The sequence below is a fragment of the Myxocyprinus asiaticus genome, chromosome 36, assembly GCF_019703515.2.
Source record: "Myxocyprinus asiaticus isolate MX2 ecotype Aquarium Trade chromosome 36, UBuf_Myxa_2, whole genome shotgun sequence".
Classification (NCBI taxonomy): domain Eukaryota; kingdom Metazoa; phylum Chordata; class Actinopteri; order Cypriniformes; family Catostomidae; genus Myxocyprinus; species Myxocyprinus asiaticus.
In genome coordinates this window covers 34,481,746-34,503,357 of record NC_059379.1, presented here as the reverse complement: position 1 = coordinate 34,503,357, position 21,612 = coordinate 34,481,746, and the positions used below count along the sequence as shown (strand labels likewise).

The window sequence follows — 21,612 nt, the reverse complement described above, 5'->3', positions numbered from 1 at the left end:
GTGTCACTAGTTTTTCCGTCTCAATTTGATTGGAAAGAAAACGAAATGAAAAGATAAAAAAAAAAAAAAAAAAACAATACACAGATTGATTGATTGCTACTGTCTGTAAATTATCAAAGAAAACTAATAAAAAATAAGGTTATAAACTAATTATAATAAGACAATATGCACAATACAAATTTAAATAGTACCTCTATCACATATGAGGTACATATTTGACATACTCAAAGAGTTAAATGGAAGTACTAAATATATACCATACAAGTAAAGATAAAGCAATGCACAGAGAGATTACTCTATAAGTGGTACTTATAGAGTAGTACTTTGGAAAAGTTGTCAGTGCAAGACAAAAGGCACATGGTGGTTTCAATCCTTCAGGGTACACATGGCAACATTCACAGCTTTAGATATAGTCAGTTGGAACAGAAATACTTGCTTTGGAAATATTATCGAGGATAATTTGGAAACATATTCGAATAGCACAAAAGGATTTTGTAAAAACAAACATAAAAACTGCTGTAGACAGTGTAGAACTTCTACAAATTCTACAACTTTAGAAACATAAGACAACTTTGGTCATCTGCAGGAGGAAGGAAACCCTGCTGAAAAAAAACAAAAAAAAAAAACAGCCTAAGATGGTTTGCTGGTCTCCCAGCCTGGCCAAGCTGGTGCCCAGATGGTTTAGTTGGGTTGGCAGTTGGTCTCCCAGCCTGACAAGTGCCCCAAACCCATTCTGAAACCAGCAAACAGACCAGCTAACCAATCTGGGAGACCAGCAAACCAGTTTAGGCTGACTTAGGATGTTTTTTTCTTTTTTTTCCATCAGGGAAAGCAGATGGAAATGGGGAGGTAGTTGGGAGAAATGCTGTGGATTAAGCCATGATCACGTTCTGAGAAGAATTCCAAGGTTGCACCAAGCGCTCAGTTGGAGGAGTGTGGTAAATGAGGTTTTGTTTTTAGAGGTTGTGGTCTGTGGCATTGAGGAAAGTGGTTGAAACAGATCTGTTGTAATTTGCACTTGTCAGTGGGTAATACTGAAATGCTTTTGAGAGAACTGCTATTGACAGGCTGAATCTAAGCTCAAAAGAAAACAGTTAAGAGTAAAGCATATGTTCAAACATAATCTCTAAGAGGAATACTGACAATGTACAATAGTCAGGGTAGACAACATATTTAATTCCATTTGAAGGCTGAGAAGGGTAGACCCACAGTCTGTTCAATGGGTTGTGCTGTTTTTACCAAACAAAACATTGAAGTTATGTTATCCCAAAAATTTCCAGTGGAACAAAAACCTTTGTTTGAGAAAATAAATTGTCTTAATCAGTGTCTTATTTTCCAGTAAACAAAAAAATCTAAACATCCTTAAAACAAGATCAATTTATTTGAGAAGCAATAGTGCTTCTTAAAAAGGATATTAAGACTTTTTTGAGAAAATATGTCTTGAATTAGTTTTTTTTTGTTTTTTTCTCGTCTAAGAATTAATCTAACAAAATTTTGTGAAGTTATGCATAACATAAGAAATAAAAATGGGGCAAAAAAAAAAAAAAAAACTTAAAGGGATAGTTCACCTAAAAATGAAATTTCTCTCATCATTACTCACCCTCCTGCCATCCCAGATGTGTATGACTTTCTTTCATCAGCAAAACACAAACTAAGATTTTTTAGAAGAATATCTCAGCTCTGTAGGTCCATACAATGCAAGTGAATGCTGGCCAGAACTGTGAAGGTCCAAAAATCACATAAAGGAAACATAAAAGTAATCCATACAACTCCAGTGTTTAAATCCATGTCTTCAGAAGCGATATGATAGGTGTGGGTGAGAAACAATCAATATTTAAGTCCTTTTTTACTCTAAACCTCCACTTTAACTTTCACTTTCAGATGTGAAAGCAAAACTAAACAGGCACCACATGTGACTTGAAAGTGGAGATTTATATGATTTATATAAAAATGACATACATTTTGCTCTGCTTCTCACCCGCACCTATTATATCGCTTCTGAAGATATGGATTTAACCACTGGAGCCTTATGGATTACTACTATGTTTCCTTTACGTGATTTTTGGAGCTACACACGTCTGATCCCCATTCACTTGCATTGTATGGACCTACAGAGCTGAGATATTCTTCTAAAAATCTTTGTTTGTGTTCTGCAGAAGAAAGAAAGTCATACACATCTGGGATGGCATGAGGGTGAGTATATGATGAGAGAATTTTAATTTCTGGGTGAACTATCCCTTTAATTCAACATGTTTCCTCTAAAAACAAGTATTATTATCTTACGCAGTATTGCTTCTTAAGTAAATTTATCTTGTTTTAAGGATGTTTCAATATTTTTTATTGGAAAACAATACAAACATGCTGAGTAAGAGAAATATTTTTTGCAGTGAAAGGCTTTAAAACAGTACAACACATTATACGGACTGTACTTTTCCTTCACAGAGTCATTTTCATTTGTGTCAAATGAAGTTTGCCGTCTACCCTGACTAAGCTTCAACAACAATAGCAACCAATTGGCGATTTCACTGCAGTGCAGAGTTGATTTCCCTTTTCAACCTGTTTTTCATCAGCATGATTTGTGCAGAACACCGTTTGGCTTGATATCCATTGAAGTGCTTAAAGTAGTATCCAAGCGCATCTAGTCAGCGGATCAGACAAACATCTGTCCGTAAACAAAGTATTTAGTATTCTTAAAGTGCAAAGAATTAGTATGACAAAGCCTAAGATAAGCATATAAATAACACCCTGCCTGCTCCGTATACAAGCCCAGAGCAGGAGCTTGAGTGTCCTTCGCAACATTTCCGTCATCATAACACGAGTACCATATTGCATAATATACCACACTGCATATAATATTCAGCATGAACACAGTTCTTTGACCCTTGACCTTAGTTTCCATGGACGTTATTTATTTGGCACAGTTTCAGAAGGTCCAGGTTTTTGGTCCAGTACTGTACGTCAGGTTGGAGTTGGGAATGGGAATTTGTGCAGTTCAGGGTGTCCGTTACATTGGCATGAGCTTACCAGCGCCCACTCACACTGGCAATGTCTGTGTGGAACTGGCGTGGCAGTCGACCGCTGGCACCCCCTTCCAGGAATGAGGAGCGGATGTTGGGCGGCTCGAAGAGCTTCCTCCAGTTCTTGTTCAGCTCTGTAAAAAAAGGAAGAGGGCTTCAACATTCATAGTTCCCTCTGCATATATACATGTTAACACCACCACATGCCTGGCAGCAACACTGCGCTTAGCCTAGAAAAACTGATTTTCCTTCTTTTCAAAAAGCCTGGCATGTGCAGAGGCTCTGTCTTGCTGTCTACTGCCTACATATGCAGCTACGTAACTTCTGAGGCAGACTCCTAACTGAAACGGAACCTTATAAAGTGATTGATTTGGAATGTTCTACACAGACAGCAACTTATAGTGTAAAAGGCTGCCTATGTAGGCAGCTCACTAGATTTTGGAACACAGCCTTTGTGTTGTTTCTTCGATGATAGATTTCATTCTTTTTAAGACAAAAGAAAGGCAGGACATTTCGCTCCCTGAGCCCAAACTTGCATCAGCCTAGATTACAGAAGATTTGTGTTTGGCATCCAAACTCAGCCAGAGAAATAAACAGGCGCCTGAAGTCATTTCCTGTCTTCCTCGAACCTCTGTACTTTGGAATCCAAATCACTTTTAATAGTGAAAGGGCTACCTCGACCTCGGCCATTGTGTTTTAATCCCAGACCACTAGGCTGATAAAACTGGAACAATGTTTTTCTTTTGGTAAATATTAATGACAGACTGCAGATAATCATTATGGTTATTGAGCAGTGGGTGGTCGAGATATATCACAGCTGTTCTAGATGTCTAATGATCGAGTCTTGTCACTTCCACTTGTTGTCATGCTGGGACGTGGACAGTCAGTCGAGCCTGGGCTGTTATGTAAATTGAAAGTCAAATCCAGTTTTAACTCTGACACCTCAATAAATCATAATCTTAATCCCCAAACCCTGCAACTGTCCGAATTAGTCAAAGTTATTAAAAAATCTTGTATGGCATGTTGATCTGGATCAGGGAAAGAATTTAACCTTTACATTTAAGAAATATTCCGGGTTCAATACAAGTCAAGCTCAATTGACAGCATTTGTGGCATAATGATGATTATCACAAAAATTAATTTCAACTTGTCCCTCCTTTTCTTAAAAACAAAAAAAAGCAAAAATCTGGGTTATAGTGAGGCACTTAAAATGGAAGTGAATGGGGCCAATTTTTGGAGTGTTTAAAGGCAGAAATGTGAAACTTATAATTTTATAAAAGCACTTACATTAATTCTTCTGCTAAAACTCATGTATTATTTGAGGTGTAAATTTGTTTAAATGGAAATTTATTCAGTCATTTTATAGGGTTTTAGGGTTTGTTGACATTACATCATCATGGCAGTGAAGCTATAAATTTACACAGAAAAGGTTAGAAAGCAATTTTATCACACTAAAATCATGTTTACACGCATGTTATTTCTGTCTTGTTGCTATACTTTTGAAACAGTGAGTATTTTAACATTCAAAAATTGGCCCCCATTCACTTCCATTATAAGTGCCTCACTATAACCCAGATTCCCAATCTGTCACTCACTCGATGTTGTGTCGATGTAGTGACACTAGGGGACACTCATGGGAGCCCCCAAACACCTCTGCTTTTTTTAAAAAAGGCCAATGAGAATTGGCGAGTGGAATTTGCATGCCACTCCCCTGGACATATGGGTATAAAAGGAGCTGGTATGCAATCACTCATTCAGATTTTCTCTTCAGAGCCGAGCGGTTCTATTCATTGAAGCTGAATTCATCCGCGAAGTTCATTCACCTCATCTGCTGGTTTCTACGGCGCATTTCAGTGGCTTCTCCCCCTCTGCACCCGTGGAGTGCAGAGAACGCCCCTGGGCGCTTCGGCAGAACAACTAAAAGAGTATATTCTAAAAGAATATATTTTCTTTCTAAAAGAGCGGCACACACGGAACGTCTTTTTAAAGATGCCTTTCCGTTTGTGAGTTATTCCTGGTTGCGGTCGTTATCTCTCCGCTTCTGATGGCCACGATTGTTGTCTTACGTGTTTGGGTGCTGCCCAAGTGGAGACATCATTCGTGGATGGGTCTTGTCCTCATTGCGAGAACATGACCATGGCAACGTTGTGGTCGCGTCTTGCATTCGTAAGAAAGCAAGCCACCCCAGCAGCTCCCCACCTCGGTCCTTCTACCTACGGGTATGAGGCCATGCCGGTTAGCACTGGGGGTGATTTGGGGACCTCAATGGGACCACCTCCACCAGGTATCCCCCCACGGACCTCCCATTCCCCAGCACGCTCGCTTGCCCCAGTCAGGCGCTAGGACGAGATCGCCGGCTCGTCTCAGGGCGAGTTTGACCTCTTGTTTGGAGCGCAGGAAGAAGACGAGTTATCGAGCGCAGCATCGGAGAGCGGGCTTGTCTAGTCAGAGGCCAGGGGGTATTCGGTGATCCCCCAGGTGGATAAGGCACTCGCGGTGCACTTGTGTCTGCAGAGCGCCGCCACCTGGTGCAGGCACCCGAAGCTCCCGTCCAGGGCCTGTAGATTTACGTCGTCCCTGACGGCTAAGGCCTATGGTGCCGCTGGACAAGCCGCCTCCGCCCTGCACGCCATGGCTCTCCTGCAAGTACACCAAGCCAAGGCGCTAAAAGAACCGCACGAGGGTAGTTCTGACCTGGGATTGATGCAGAAACTGCACTCGGTGACTGACCTCGCTCTCCGGGTGACGAAGGTCAAGGTACGGTCTCTCGGGCAGGCGATGTCCACCCTGGTGGTCCAGGAGCACTACCTTTGGCTCAACTTGGTTGAGATGCGAGAGGTGGACAAGGTACGGTTCCTTGACGCCCCTATCTCCCAGGTTGGCCTATTCGGCGACACCGTCGAGGACTTTGCCCAGCAGTTCTCAGCAGTGAAGCAGCAGACGGAGGCCATACAACTCATCCTGCCCCGGCGTGGCTCAAGACACCGCACTTCGTGGATGGCTCGCACTTGCTAACCCGGACCGTCCGACTCGGCTACGCGTTTCAGTTCGTCAGGCACCCGCCCAGGTTCAGGGGCGTCCGCTTCACCTCGGTGAAGGGCGAGAATGCCACTACCTTACGTGCGGAGATCGCTACCATTCTGCGCAAGGGCGTGATACAGCCTGTCCCTCCAGCCGAGATGAAGAAAGGGTTCTACCGCGCTTCATCGTACCGAAGAAAGGCGGTGGGTTGCGACCAATCCTGGACCTGCGAGTACTGAACCAGGCTTTGCATAGACTCCCGTTCAAGATGCTGATGCAAAAATGCATTCTAGCGAGCGTCCGGCATCAAGATTGGTTCGTGGCGGTAGACCTGAAGGACGCATACTTCCACGTCTCGGTCTTACCTCAACACAGACCCTTCCTGCGGTTTGCCTTCGAAGGCCAGGTGTACCAGAGGCAGCCCTTGCCCCACTAAGGGAAGTGGACATCTGCATCCTCAACTATCTCAATGACTGGCTAATCCTAGCTCACTATCGAGAGTTGCTGTGCGCACACAGGGACCTCATGCTCCGGCACCTCAGCTGGGAAAAGAGCAAGCTCTCTCCAGTTTAGAGCATTTCTTTTCTCGGTTTGGAGTTGGACACAGTCTTGATGACAGCGCGCCTCACGAACGAGCATGCACCGTTGGTGCTGAACTGTCTGAAGGCATTCAGACGGAGGACAGCGGTTCCACTGAAACTTTTTCAGAGGCTCCAGGGGCATATGGCATCCTCAGCGGTAGCCAGAAAGTCATTTCAGAAACGGAAACTGCAAGAGCAAATTTATATGAATGAAAGGCGGGTATTAATTTGATTCACAGTGGGTATCATGCTGTCATTGTGGCAAAACAGAGACTTTGAGAATGGAAAATACCAGCATTAATGTGAAATTAAATGATTTATCATGAAAAAAATTAAATGGTTGTGGCAGGGCGGAGGGCGGGACTGGGTCGTGATTCCGCACACCCGGCCCCTAATTAGGCTGATTAAGCCTGAGAGGGATAAGGCCGACAGGAGACGGCAGTGCGAGAGAGAGAGAGTTTCGGACAGCTGTCCGACACCTGTGTGTGTGTCTTTTGGTTTAAGTTTCTCATTAAAATATTACTTATATTATCAAGCCGGTTCTCGCCTCCTCCTTTCCATTGAAGTGTTACAATGGTTTAATCTGGTTATTTTAGAACTCGGTATCATGAAATAACGATATCCAATAACTCTTAGATACAAAAAGAAGCCTACTAACAATTTATGTAGTAATTTAATGCTTTAAACCATTTTTGATTGGCGAAATATTGCAAAATATTATAAGTGATGGCTCGATTAAAGTGGGCCGGCCGGTGCGCAGCAGTACACTGAAAAGGTGTCTGGCTCCTGCATAACGAGCAGCGAACACTGGTTCTCTCCCTTGCAGCCTATGTGCCTCTCTCGAAAGGCGCAACTTTAACATGGTCATGATATTTTGCCGATTTTGTTTTAGTATACATATTGATGCAATGGCTTAACGTGTACATAATATTGTATTTTCCTCTTTGTATATCAGAAGTTAAAGCGAAGAGTGTCATACATGGGTATTCTCATCAACTACTCTTTCATTTACTAAATAGCTGGGATTTTATAATGATACTGAGTTATCCTATAAATAAATATCTTCTTCTTCTTTCGGCTGCTCCCGTTAGGGGTCGCCAAAGCAGACCATCCGTGATCCGCATATTTTACTTGGCACAGGTTTTACAACAGATGCCCTTCCTGACGCAACCCCCAGTGGATCCTTTAAATAAATATATTTATGAATAACTGCCTAATTATTTTGAATAAAAAGAAAATACTATTATTTAGTGAGAGAGCCACACTGTAAGCATGCATTTGGTGCAATTAGCACACGCAAAAGCCTCTTTTTGGAGGGTGTGTCCAACATATTTGCACGTGTAGCTGTTTGTATGTTTTTTCTTAGTAAATCACCCGAAAATACGCCCATAAGGCGCACACTAAATTTGATAGATTGGACAAGCAAATTAGAACCCTTTATTTGGAGTATTACTAAATCAGGGCCAAAGTCTAGTTTTCAGAGAAATCGAACAAAATTTTGTGAGGTTAATACTTAAAAAACAAACAAACAAACAAAAAATTGCCAATGGGGTAGGTAAAATAAACTTGTTTTCTCTATTAATGAAATTTTTTTTTTATTTTTAAGTAAATGTATCTTGTTTTGAGGATCTTCTTTTGGTGGAAGAGGACTGACCTGAGATGGCCAGCAGCATTTTTCTGCGAGCTCCGAATGTGGTGATGCCCAGCTCTTTCAGATCTTGATCAGTCAGTGTGAGGAACGTCTGGAGATCAATCTGTGAATTAGACAGAAATCACAAGGGGGTGAATTAATGAAACAGTTGCACAAAACCCTTGTTCATTAACCAACCACAGTATAGACTCAGCCTCAGAGGGACTCAGGCCCAAAGTCTGTTCATTGACCATCTGATCCATATTGATTGAACCCAAACTGAAGAGCACAGTCTCTGGCAAGCACTAATCTAATTGGCTGACTTTACGCAACTTGGGGAGTAAGGGAACAAAGAGGGGCGAATTCACTGTGTGGAATTTCAGCACAAAAACCTGCATCTTATTCACTAATTACACACAATCTAGTTTAAGGAGGCACAATCAGCACTCTAATAGTCATTGTCATTCCTTTCCACGCAAACACAACCCCTTAGGCTTATTATAGATTGCGCTTTATTCACAAAACTCCTTGCTATTTGCCTGGTGCAATTTACATCACACTATTACTGCCCCAGGAAAGCATTTTCTATTCATCACTGAAGCAGTGATTCTTTAAATAATGATCAAATGATGGAGAAGAGTGTTATAACATGGCATATATCCAGATATATACGGTATAGTCAAGCACACTTTCGGCAGGTGTCACAGTAGTGAAGTGATGCTGGACAGTCCCGGCAGAGTGTGTCAGTTTATGGTGGTCTGCTGTATCCTCCACTATACAGTGCTCAGATTCAGCCCGCAAGATCAAAATTGTGCTGTGCAAATTGCATTCAGCATCGATTTTGTGGCCGCATTTGTGATGTTGCCTGATCAGCATAATTCCTTTAGTGAATCGGGCGCTAAACCAGCGCAGACAGTGCTTGAAAAATAAACATCACTTTTACCATGCACAATTAATTCTTAGTGAATTCTCCACAGAGTTTTTTTTATCAGTCTATCTTGAAACAAAGCCATCTTTAGAAGGTACCAGATTGATACAGCAAGTTTTTTTTTAGGATAAAATAATCAGTGGATTTGCCAAAGTTCTTAGGTTAGTGGCATCAAATCTTTAAAATATGCTCAGAGTTTGGTTTATGGCAATTTAACAGCAAAGCAAACTAAATATAGAGATAGAAAACTGCACTGCAGCTCTAACGTGTCGAGAGCATGTGCACTAAATGCTGCGTCACGGCTCTGATGAACTGTTTACAACAAAACTAAATTCTGGACTCCAAGATGACAACTATGGCATCTAGGATTACAGAGCTTGGAATATTCATAAATATCTTTTTTTTTGCCAGTCCTTGGAATTTAGCTTTGAACTGGAAGTTGTGTCATTGTAACCTTAGTGTATTATTAAAAAACTACATTTTAAAAACTTTGCATCTGATGAGAACATTAACTATTGACTGCATAATTCGTTTGAGACATAAACAGAACCTTCCGGTGCCAGAAATCAGTCAAAAACCATTTATGTCCTCTCATGTCAAATAGTAAAGCTAATAGAGATCACAAGGGAAGTACTGTCAGTACCTCCTGTTGCTGGAAGACATCAGTATACTTTCCAAGGCCGAGTTTACTGAAGAGCTCAGGCAGGTCTGATCCTTTGAGTGACATGTTCAGATTACAGCCATTAGTTCCCGTCACTGAAGAGATGCAGTCCATATAATTGCTGCTGCTTAGGTAGTGGTCTAACCCAAAATACATACATAAATTGTTACCTAAGTTTACCAGGCCAAAAACATTTACAATTAAGCTCTGATCTAAAACTTAGTGAGCTTCCAACCTTGACAGTACTTTTAAGGCATCAAAGGCACGGCCCTGAGGCAAAGTCTGTTCCAAACATTAGGTTGCAAAATTATAGACCCTTTCAACATATATCATTTTGGAAAACTTGCATTCACACAGTGACAAAGCCAGCCTGATCTCATGAACATTTTGTGACTGTGGCGACATTTTAGCAAATTTTATTTATGTGGAATGTTAAACGTATCAAAGTGAAATGTCCACTGTGTGGCGCTAAAAACAAGTTAAATCTACTGAAAGTGTCATAAAAAGCAAATTTGAGATTAAAAACAGGTGAGGTTTTAAAGGTGCACTCAGTAACTTTTTGCTTGTGTCATCTTGTACTTACAGTGACACCTAGTGGTGTGGATGCAGCATAATTGGAAATCAATAGTTTTCAGTTACAGATGCCATTGTAGAAATTCACTATTCACAATCAGCCATGATTAATTAAATACAAGAGTGAAAGTGTCCAATAACAAGACAGTTACTGAGATTAAGCGAGTAGTATTCAGCTGGTCATGTGATTCTAAAATGGCAGCCCCCATGAGGGCGTTCCTGCCCTATGGAGAATAAAACAGCTTTTATAAGGTTACTGATATGACTAGAGTCCTCATCTCATGTGAGTCATCATGATTTTATACATATGTTTCAAAATTACAAATAGTTTCTTTATGGAGTAAAACTTTTTTAATGGGGAAAACATTACTGAGTGCACCTTTAAGGTTAATTCTCTACTGAATTTTAAATGTAATTAAACTAAACTTCAAACCTAAACATAACCAATAGTGCCATTAAAACCCTGCTGAAGCAACAACATCATTTTGTGGTGCTTCTATGACACTTTCGGCTCACGTGTCGATGTGCTTTATAGGGACCCCAATAAGTTGAGCTATAGCGCAATGTTATCATAAACAAGCTTGTAAATGTAGTTGCTTACGTAATACAAACATTAAATTTAGGTTGGACAAAACAAACTGTCGTCACTCATTTGCAGTGAGAGTTGGGAAGTTGAACTGACATGAGTGACTAAGACCGCTGGAGATTCAATAAAGCTGAGCAGAGTTCAACTTTCAAACTGCAACTATGCAAATGCACAGAAAAAACATAGATTTTTCCCTTTGGGTTGACGCAATGCATTCCGCGACTCCTTCTCCGTGAAGGATACATGTGAAGCGGTATCTTAGAAGGCAGAATAACCTTTCCTAACTTTTGGAACAGCCTTTGTTTCTGCAGCATGGCTATAATGACTTAAAATTCTGGCTAAATAGGTTTTGGAACAGAGAGTTTATGTAAACCTAAAGTAGAAGTGCTGACCTGTTTGACTGATGCTCACCTGTTTTGTTCTGCTTCCTCTTGGGGCTGATGGGAGAGGGGAAATCACTGTGTGCTGGGAGCCCGCTCCCATTCCTCTCTCTCCAATTATCTGAGTCACTGCCACTCCCCACCCCTTCTCTACTGTTGGACCGGGACAAGGCTAGAGGCGACCCCTTATAAAACATATCATGTTATCGTTAGAACAGTTTATTCTGCTGAAAAAAACCTGCACTAGAAACACACACATCATTAGAAAAAAAAGTAAAATCAGTCATTTTCATAGGAGACCTGTGCTAGAGACAGTATAAGGCCTGTTTCACACTGCATGTGAAAGCAGTGTGTAAGCAGCGTATTTTTTTTTTTTTTTTTTAAATGTGTGATTTGAGCTAAAGAAGCTAAATTTGTTATACCATTATTGTCAGATTTGAAATATGTAATTCAAACACAACTTTAACAAATAGTTTTGGGGATTTTGTTCTTTCGCAATTCAGGTAAACAGGAGCTGTACTTGGCTTTCAGGGGGTGTTACGAAGTTGGCCACAGATTGAACTGACTTTCATTAAAGGGGCTTTGCCTGTGCTGCTGCTGAAGTCGTTGAGCTCACCTCATATGTAGTGGACATGGTGGGTTTGTAGGACACGTGATTTGCCCTGCGCAGCTCCTTAATGGTTTCTGCAGGCATGGACTTAGAGAAGCCCAGACCACTCCATGTGTTAGTGGGGGTGCGGACCTCTGTCACCACTGGCTTCTTTAACATGGCTGAAAACAGAAAAACATGTATTGAATCAACTGATAAGACAAGAGGTCAAAGCCTATTATTACATTTCATGCAGGAAATCATACGTCACTGAATGCCATGTCTGGGTCATATTTCACCCCAAATAAAATAAATAAATAAATAAAATCATATATATATACATATACACACACACTGTATCTAAAATTATATTTTGCATTAAGAAAATGCATATAAATGCATTTATATAAAATACTATTTTTTGGATTGTGAAATTATTTTCAGGAAACTTACAGCAAGTGCATTTTACCACCTAGTTCTCATTACTGCACAATGCATCTGGACGTTGAACTTTTACTATTACTATTATTACTATTTTTCTCTTTACTGTAAAGTTAGCGAAAATGAAAGGCAGTACTAAAGGGACTACTACTATGATGTATAAATACTCAACAATTTTAATACAACATTGTTTTGTTTTTTTACATTACTGTAATACAAATGTGATAATGATCATCTTTTTCACATTGTGGTAAAGAAAACTGAAGGGTACACTATTTGCGTAGCTGTCATGAAAATAATGTCACAATGAAATCTGGCCCTAAAAATAGGCTTCATTTTCTAAAATCAAAAACGAATTAATTACATCAATAATTTAATTAATATATCATTATATTCGCATTACAGTAACGATAATGAGATTTTTATGCATTACGATAATGATTATTTTGGGGATAAATGTGCGTAATTATCACAAAAATAATTTCACAGAGCAAAAAAAAAAAAAAAAAAAAAAAACATAAAGCTCTCAAAAACAAGCTTAATTTTCTTGAGATTCAACCATTTGTTGGATTTGAAAATGAGGGTTAATCAGAAATTTGATGCCAAATTCCCCAGCATTGTGCTTAATCAACCAAAACCCAGAGCTTTACAATATAACTACGACACATTTCGATACTGTTCCAACATAAATCATTAACAATTAGCAATGGTTGCATTCCTCATTCTCAGGCCCATAGTTTACAGGATGAACGCTGGACACAGGGCACGAGGTATGGAGAAGCTTTATGAGCAGAGTTTATTTACTGTAAATGCGAAACAGGACTTTAATGACACTCTACTCACTGCCAGTCATTCATTATTTGAAAGCACTGTTTTGTTCGCTAGTGGCACAGAAGACTAAACATATCCCTTTTCCAATTTCCCCAAACTGCCTACCAGCAGAAATGTTTTGAGCAGTACAGATGAGTGGGAGACGATCTTAAATGCTTGGTTTATGAATTCTGTGAGTTGACTGGTCGATCACATACCTTTGGTCGCCAATAACTTCTTTTGCTCGTAGTCAAATGCCTGTAGAGGGGGAAAAAAGAAATCAAATTATTTTTTAAGGCTGCTGGGAAGGATTTTAGAGTTATGCCCCTCATTTTGTCCTGTCAGCTTGGTTTATAGAACACAAAGGCAAATGGTAAACATTGCCTCATTCTGTCACAATCGTTTACCAGACTGTGGTGAGCAGACTAATGTTGACTCTCTGTCGTTTGAGAAACAGAGCATTGTCTAGGTACACATGGCATGAGATCACAACACAGGCTGCGCATATTATTTGCATGTGGGATTTTAGGCTGCAAGCTAAGCGTGATATTCATGCCTGCTTAAATTCATTTGATAACTGTTCTCGCAACTGAGGGAGGCACTTTGACTCTTCATAAAGAATTCAAGGCCAGGGGTGTTCAATTCAAGTTCCAAGGGATCCAGTTTCTAAATTTCCTTTCAAGCAAACATCTGAAAAATCACAACTTACACAGTTTCAGGAGACAATATGTTACATGCATATTACATTTCAGGAGTTTTTATTGTACATATTTAAGATGGCAACCATACAGTATGTAAAAGTAATAAATAATAAATCATAAAGAGTCAAAACAGATTAAGATTGCTGTTTTATCCCAATGTGATCTCATGAGAATTCATATGTATTCTTATGTAAAGTTTGGTTCTATAAACGTACATTTTCTTACGTTTGCATAGATACAGAAACGCATAATATTGACATATTGACAGCATCTAAAATTTCCTAATTTTACGTATTAACACCTTTAGAAATGTACAGATGCTTACGTATTCTGATTAAATCGATGAATATTGAATTAATGGAATTAATCAGTTAATTTCATTGCATTTAACTGCATTATCAACGAGATCATGTTAACGCCATCACATTTATTTAACGCAGTTGATGCATTTACCTAATTTGATATTATAATGGTTTCATTCCATTCTGTTTGATTTTTGCTGCCCTATTCAACGTTTTAAAGCATTATATCAATTAAACCAAGACTAAACTTTAAAAATTCTACAATCGTGTAATAATTCATTAAGCATTTAATTTGAATTTGTTTGCCATTGGACATAAAAGGAGTTTTCAGAATATGCCAAAAAACTAAATAATCCACAAAAACGCTATAAAACAATCATAAAATTAATCAATTTTATTTGTTCGCTATAATCTAAAGATAGCTTTGTATGAGAAATAAACCCAAATTTGAGTATTTTATTCAGAGATCTCTGTCTCCATCCGCCGTATCGCCCGCCATAACCGTCAACCCTCATTGGTTTTGTTTTCATATTTCAAAAATTGCCACCTCAAGAAGCATTACAACACAGGTTTTAGTGTAGTGATTTCAAATGCTCATTGGCTCTCACGTGTTTCGTGACTAATTGCAACATGTCGTGTTCCGTCAGGTTTTGGTTTAAATGAAACAGACAGCGCCTTCACAGAGTGAATCAGAAGAAGATTTCCAACCATTAATAACTTAAGTTCCACTCTCTGCCTCACACAAAGCGCAGATGCAGCGCTTCGTCCTTTGGACGATTTTGTGCTGGATTTTGCCATTTTTCGGAATAAATTGTTGTGATTTAATTTATCTGCCTGTTAAATTTTTTTTATATGGTTTAGAAATAGTTATGGTTAGGGGTACTGTATATAAATTATAAATTAAAATATTTTAACAAATTCTTGTCACTGTACATTAATCAGCCTCTTACATCTTTTATGTGTTTGAAAAGTGGTTATGTTTAGGGGTTGGGGTTGGGGTAGGGTTAAGGGATCTAAAATATCTATAAAACAGTAAACATGTAAAAATTTTATATTTTTATTTAGTTTCAATACATAATAAATGATTTATACAAATATATTTATAATTGATTAGTGTATTCAAATATATTTGTAATGGATTCATAAATATTTTACGTTTCTAAAGGTGTAAAAATGTCAAAACGTCCATATAATGAGTTTTAGCGTCTATCCAAACGTCAACAAATGTACGTTTAAATGTTAATATTAATAACATACAAATAGCTACCTATAATAATGAAATCAGGTTGTTTGTCCAGTATAGAGTCACAAGTATATATATATATATATATATATATATACAGAATTAGACCACAACAAGTTTATCATTTGCTTGTTAACAACAATAATAATAATAATAAAAAAAAAAAACATAAAATCTGAGGACATGCTGGAATAAAAAGTAATGAAAAATTAAGTTTTTAATAATAGGATCAAATGGGCAGATTCAATTCATATCAAGCTTTATTGGCAAGAGAAACTTAAGTGTACAGTATTTTGCCAATGCATTATTAGACAATATACATACAGATATAAAACTAATTAAATGCTGAAGTTTAATTTGCAAAAGTTTAACATCTCAAATTATTATTTTCTCTGGCTGCCGTTCAGTCTCTACAAGTATACCTGGCTGTTTTGATACTGGTTAAGATGACAGCGAGTGAGATACAGTACAGCAGCTTGCAGGAGAATCTGTAAATCTGCTCCAGTGTTTATTATGCCCGGGCATCGCGTGTAATGAATAAGCGTGCACTGCTCCACACAATAATACGTTTCTATGCTAGGATGTACCTTAGAGTAGAGCGTGAACCTCCTGGAAATTTATAAATGGCAATTTTAGCCACAGAAAGTGAGGTAAAATATTATGGGTTTCAGGAAGTGAAAAAAAAAAAAAAAACTGTTAGGGCATTAATTTTAGTTTTATGTATTAAAAAGACAACTATTAAATAGCATAAAATAATGCGTTCATTTTTTCAGCCCTAGTTATATTATAAGAACTTATGTAAAATGATTCGTGGTGCTACAATCCTGGATCTGGACTGTGGACCGCTAATTGGTAACCTTTAGACAATTAAAGTGTGACTCAAAGGAAGAGTTCTTCACCTGCATGGTGGAGAAGGAGGACTGGGGTGGCAGACGGATTCTGTCTGAGTTCTGCTGAGCGGCCCGTTCTGCTGCTCTCTCACTTCCTGGAGCGCGCTTATCAGCAACTGGACTCTCTGAGGCACTGGAGTCAGAGTCTGACAACAGACAGTCCGAACTAGAGCGAGAAAGAGAGAATTAATAGAATAAGTAAATCTATGTGAACATGCTGCATTAGCCACTAATTCACCATAATGCTGTTTACACCCAGATTCACACAGTCAAGGGAACATTTAAAAACATCTTTCTGGTAAAAAATAGCAACAAAAAAAAAAAGAACATACTATATACAGTATATTCTTTTTTATTTTTTTATGACCTTGGAGCTGGTTGGTTTGGTTCATATTTTATAACACTTTTATGTGGAATTTTATAAAATCCCAAAGCAACAAAAAAAATTAATGGGAAAAATTCTTCCAGAACCAAGACGGCTGAAAAAAAAAGAAAGAAGAAAAGGCGGGCACTGTTGCGCTCTATTACATATCTGCTGATGATCTTTAACCCTCCTATTGCATTAGGGCCATTTTTGACCCAGGAGAGGTAGATAATAATTTTTAAATACCATATAATTTTTAGTATATCGACTATCAAAATACACATAATCTATATATATATATATATATATATATATATATATATATATATATATATATATATATATATATATATATATATTGAATTATTGATTTGATTTATGTTTTCCAGATTTTTAAATAATTTTTTAAAGAGCCATTTAAAACAAATTGCTACACCGATTGATTTCGCGGTTCAATTTTGACCCAACTGTAGCTTTATACATGATATTCTGTATTTTTTTTTTTAAATCTATGAATTTTTTTTTTTTTTTTTTTTTTTACAAACACTTCACTTACATTTATCTCCATTCCTATACTCTCACACACACTTTTTTTTTTTTTGTCTCTCACTGGAACTGAATCTTGTATACAAACATGTACACACACACACACACACACACACACACACACACACATACAGTCACACACAGACACACACACACACATTCCTGAACAAAACAGACATGACAGATGTAAAAAAAACATAACAAATAAACTTAATTAAAAGAACTGCTGCCTAAAAGGGGTGTAGAAAGAACAAAAGATCATGCACATATTAGTCTAAATAGGGCTTGAAAGACGAAATTGTCCACATTTTACTCTGCAGCCATCTGATAATGAACATGCTTGCAGCAGACACATGCAATAACATTCGACAGTCATGAGAGTAAATAAAATAGATTGTGCTTAAACATAGTGAAGAAGTATTAATGCTGTTTATTTGAAAAAGAATATGTTGATTTCATAAATTTTGGACACTAAGTTATAATGAGCAGTATGAGTAATAGGAAATCCATTAAAATTACAAGTAATTCTCACATTAGATGTTAATAAACACTTTATATTATATTTAAATAAAATTTCACATAAATGTTGATAAAATATGTCCTCACATGTATCACACTGATTTTGCTGTAGTTAATGTATATTTTGAAATATCAAAGAATTTCTAAATGTTATTATTTCTATAAAAAATGGCATATTAAATAATAACTTTTATATTTGTCAGTTAATATGCCAAAAATATCAATCTTTTTACATGTATGAACAGTTAAGAAGTTATAAATGACTTACAATATGGTTTTAGATGAAAACAATCAGGTTATGAATGGTTTATAAGCAGTGCTGGGTAGTAACAGATTACATGTAATCTGGATTACATAATCAGTTTATGAAAATCAAGTACTTGTAATTGGATTAAATTACATTTTAAAATACTCAATCAGACTACAGTTACTTTTTATGGATTACTTGATTACATGTTATTTAGGCATTCGATTGTTCATAATGTATTGATCACTGTAATTTTTACATTTCACCTTTTACATTTTTCACTCAAGATCAGTCTACCTACAATATACGTTTGGTAACTCTTCGAGTGTTTTCAGAAGAGAATGACAGCGGGAGGGGGAGGTTTGTGAAATTGCACACAGACCTGATACTCATCATTAGCTGTGTGTTTGGAAGTGTTTTGTCCTCAAAATGCCCAAATACACATCATTTCATATTCACAATGTAAACCAATTGCATTAGCACCATAAAATTAGTTTTAGATTTTGCTTTTGTACTCAGCTTCAAAAATGTAAAAAAATTAACTTTTGCTTTAGTAATAACTTTGAGGCCATTTTTGTGATGTTCATTCTTAAATATAACTGGTCTGATCTCTTACCACACATGGATGGCATTTGTAAAATGGCGAAATTGCATGACCAAGTTTGTGCAACGCACCCCGTAAACCTGTCCATATTTCTATAAACTCCCATAAGAAATGCCTGTTAAACTCGAACATAAACGCAAATAAAAGAGTTAGGTTGGAAGTAATCCAAAAGTAATCGGATTAGATTACCCCAAAAATGTAATCTGCGAGATTACGTCACTGATTGCAATTTTTGTCATGTAATTTGTAATCAGTACCTGATTATAATTCAGAAGTTATCTACCCAGCACTGCTTATTAGCTTAAATTCAACCAGGTCAAAATTGACCGGCTAATGCAAAAGGTTTATGCAGATTTTGAATGCAATAAGCTGGTTAAAAGAGGGAGAGAGACAGATTTGACATCTGACAGTAATTGTCTTTAAATCTTAAAATAAAATTTGATTTAATAAATGTTATTAAGTTTATATTATAATGACTTTAATTTAGTTAATAATTAAATATACAGTACATAAATTAAATACACATTTGTAGAGGTGGCATTCAATTTTAACAATGATTAGTAGGTGTCATGTTTCTGAAAATACAAACTATGTTGTGTGTATGATAACATACTTATGGCTGATTCATAGTGAGCAATGAAATGCATTTTTAAAACTAGACTTACTGCAGTTCTATGAATTTTTATGAATTTCATTCCATTTTAATTAAAGTCCTGAATGATTATTACCTCAATTTCTATTCAAATTCAGTAATTTAAGGCATTTTCAATTCAATTCCAAATGGTGCACAATCCTGATGTTGAGTGATTATGTGTGTTCAGGTGTGTGTTCATACTGTAGGAGAGAGTTCTTGGTGCCCTGCAACAGCTCCAGAGCTTGTCTCTTTCCTGAGGTCGTCTTACAAGATGCCAACATCTGCTTCAGTTCATTACTGTTCCCCGAGTGAGAGGGGCTACGTGGCATGCCCACCTCCACAAACGTATCCGAGCCTGAAACACACATACATGCTACAGCGTTATTCTTTCCTCATGCCCCCATATTAAATTTTTTAGTAGAGTAGTTTGAAGTAGTATTCACTATCAAATAATCTAACACACGATTTACCTTCAGTGCTTTTAAGGAATAACAAGATCTAATTTACTTAATCTAATCCGGTAGTAAAAACACATGTCTCCTGACTAAATGGATGTATGGCCAATTCAAACACCTTCAACTGCAACAATGGCGGAGCACGGAAACCTTGCACAAATGCCCCGTTCAAAGAGCAGGAAAAGAATGGTATAACCATTTGGAAGAGTTTATATTTATCCGTAATTACACTAGCCAAAGTCAATAAATTCTCATTTGCAATCCACTGAAGGTCAAGGAGTGGCTGCAAGTACAAATCAAATGGTTGCCATAATGCTGCAGTGAATGTCACTGGTTGCATTAAGCTCGTATTAAGGGCAGCATAAAAAAATCTTTCATTATTGAAAGGTCATCATTGTTCATACTGGTCTATTTACAGTGTATAACTGTATTTCCTTACAGGACAGATCCCTGTTTACCTCAAATGCATCTCCTGTGAGGACTTGTGATTAAACTTTGAGGGGAGGGTCTCTGATTTCGTGCCTACATACTACATACACTATAAATCAAGGTTCCTCAATAGGTGGCCCACGAGAAACAAATGTTTGGCCCGCACTAAAGGCCTGTTCACAACAAATCTGTGACGATTATGTGAGACAAACTTCCGATGAAAGGTCTATACACAGAGTGCATAAAAAATAAAAATGAAAAAATAAATTTTTTCAGCAGACAAAGTTGTGTAGTTTTGTGTATCTGTATACAAACAAAATGTTCATAATGGTTTGAATAAATAAAACAGGCTACTGATACTGAGAAAAAGAACTAATAAAAAAATATGAATATTTATGTATGACTCTTTTAATAATAAAAACAACAATAGAAATAATAATAATAATAATAATAATAATAATAATAATAATAATAGCAGCAGCACAAATAATTTATCATTTCATTGACGGCCATGGCCCTTGACTTTGTATTGTTGACAGAATTTGGCCCTTGGTGAAAACAAATTGGGGAACCCTGTTGTAAATACATACAACTGTTCCCTTAAGGAGCTTTTTCTACCTGATCTAAACTTTAAAATACATGTATTCAGGTTGATTCAGTCATGTTAAATAATATTTGTGACCAGTTAATTTAGAATTTATCCCATATATATAATAATCACAATAAACATGTGCAATATCCAGCTCACTCTATTTAAATTTATTTATCATATTCTGTTCTTCTGCATGTTACATTCCCTTGCACATACCTGTATATCTGCAAATAACATATTTGTACTGGTACATACGTTATCTTTTGTCTTATTTTGTATTTTTTTATATATACTGTATTTTTCTTTTCACTTATTTTTATTCAATTTTTTTTATCTTTGTATTGTGTTGTATTGTTTGTGCACTGGAAGCTTCTGTCACCAAGACAAATTTCTTGTATGTGTAAGCATACTTGGCAATAAATCTCATTCTGTTTCTGAAGCCCATTTTTTAAAATATTTTTTTCATTTTTTTCTCAGTGTAGTGTAGTGCATTGGTTTTCAAACTGGGGGTCCACAGGGGGGTTCTAGGGGGTCCATGAAAAAAAAAAAAAGGAATTTAAATGTAGAATTTTTTTTGGATTAACTAATTTGACATTGTTACTGTTTCATTCTGCTTTCTAAAGACTGGCTGGATATCATGAGATTAATCATGATAATTTTATTCTATTGACAGCCATAGTTTTATAGATTTTAGATATGTATGTGATAAAAAATATTTAAAGAACTGGGGTTCTTAAAGCTATATTCTCTGTAAAGCTGCTTTGGAAAATTATTTATTGTAAAAGCGCTATACAAGAACATTTGAATCGAACAGAACATTTTTCTCATCAGGTTTACATACAAATATCAAGAGTGAAAATAAGTTAAGA

At 37.2% G+C, this 21,612-nt stretch overlaps 1 protein-coding gene across 1 annotated transcript in view; it reads right to left on the bottom strand.

Annotated features, from left to right (window-relative positions):
• Window positions 1-2,158: 2,158 nt before the first annotated feature.
• LOC127426735 (protein bicaudal C homolog 1-like) overlaps window positions 2,159-21,612 on the bottom strand; it is a 159,269-nt gene continuing 139,815 nt past the window's right edge. The window contains exons 14-21 of the mRNA XM_051673721.1: window positions 19,469-19,622; window positions 16,363-16,519; window positions 13,436-13,475; window positions 11,994-12,148; window positions 11,409-11,562; window positions 9,821-9,978; window positions 8,274-8,373; window positions 2,159-3,151 (exon numbers count right to left, since the gene is read on the bottom strand). Coding sequence (XP_051529681.1) covers window positions 3,021-3,151; window positions 8,274-8,373; window positions 9,821-9,978; window positions 11,409-11,562; window positions 11,994-12,148; window positions 13,436-13,475; window positions 16,363-16,519; window positions 19,469-19,622 — 1,049 coding nt within the window. The 3' untranslated portion in view covers window positions 2,159-3,020. The remainder of the gene's footprint in view (window positions 3,152-8,273; window positions 8,374-9,820; window positions 9,979-11,408; window positions 11,563-11,993; window positions 12,149-13,435; window positions 13,476-16,362; window positions 16,520-19,468; window positions 19,623-21,612) is intronic.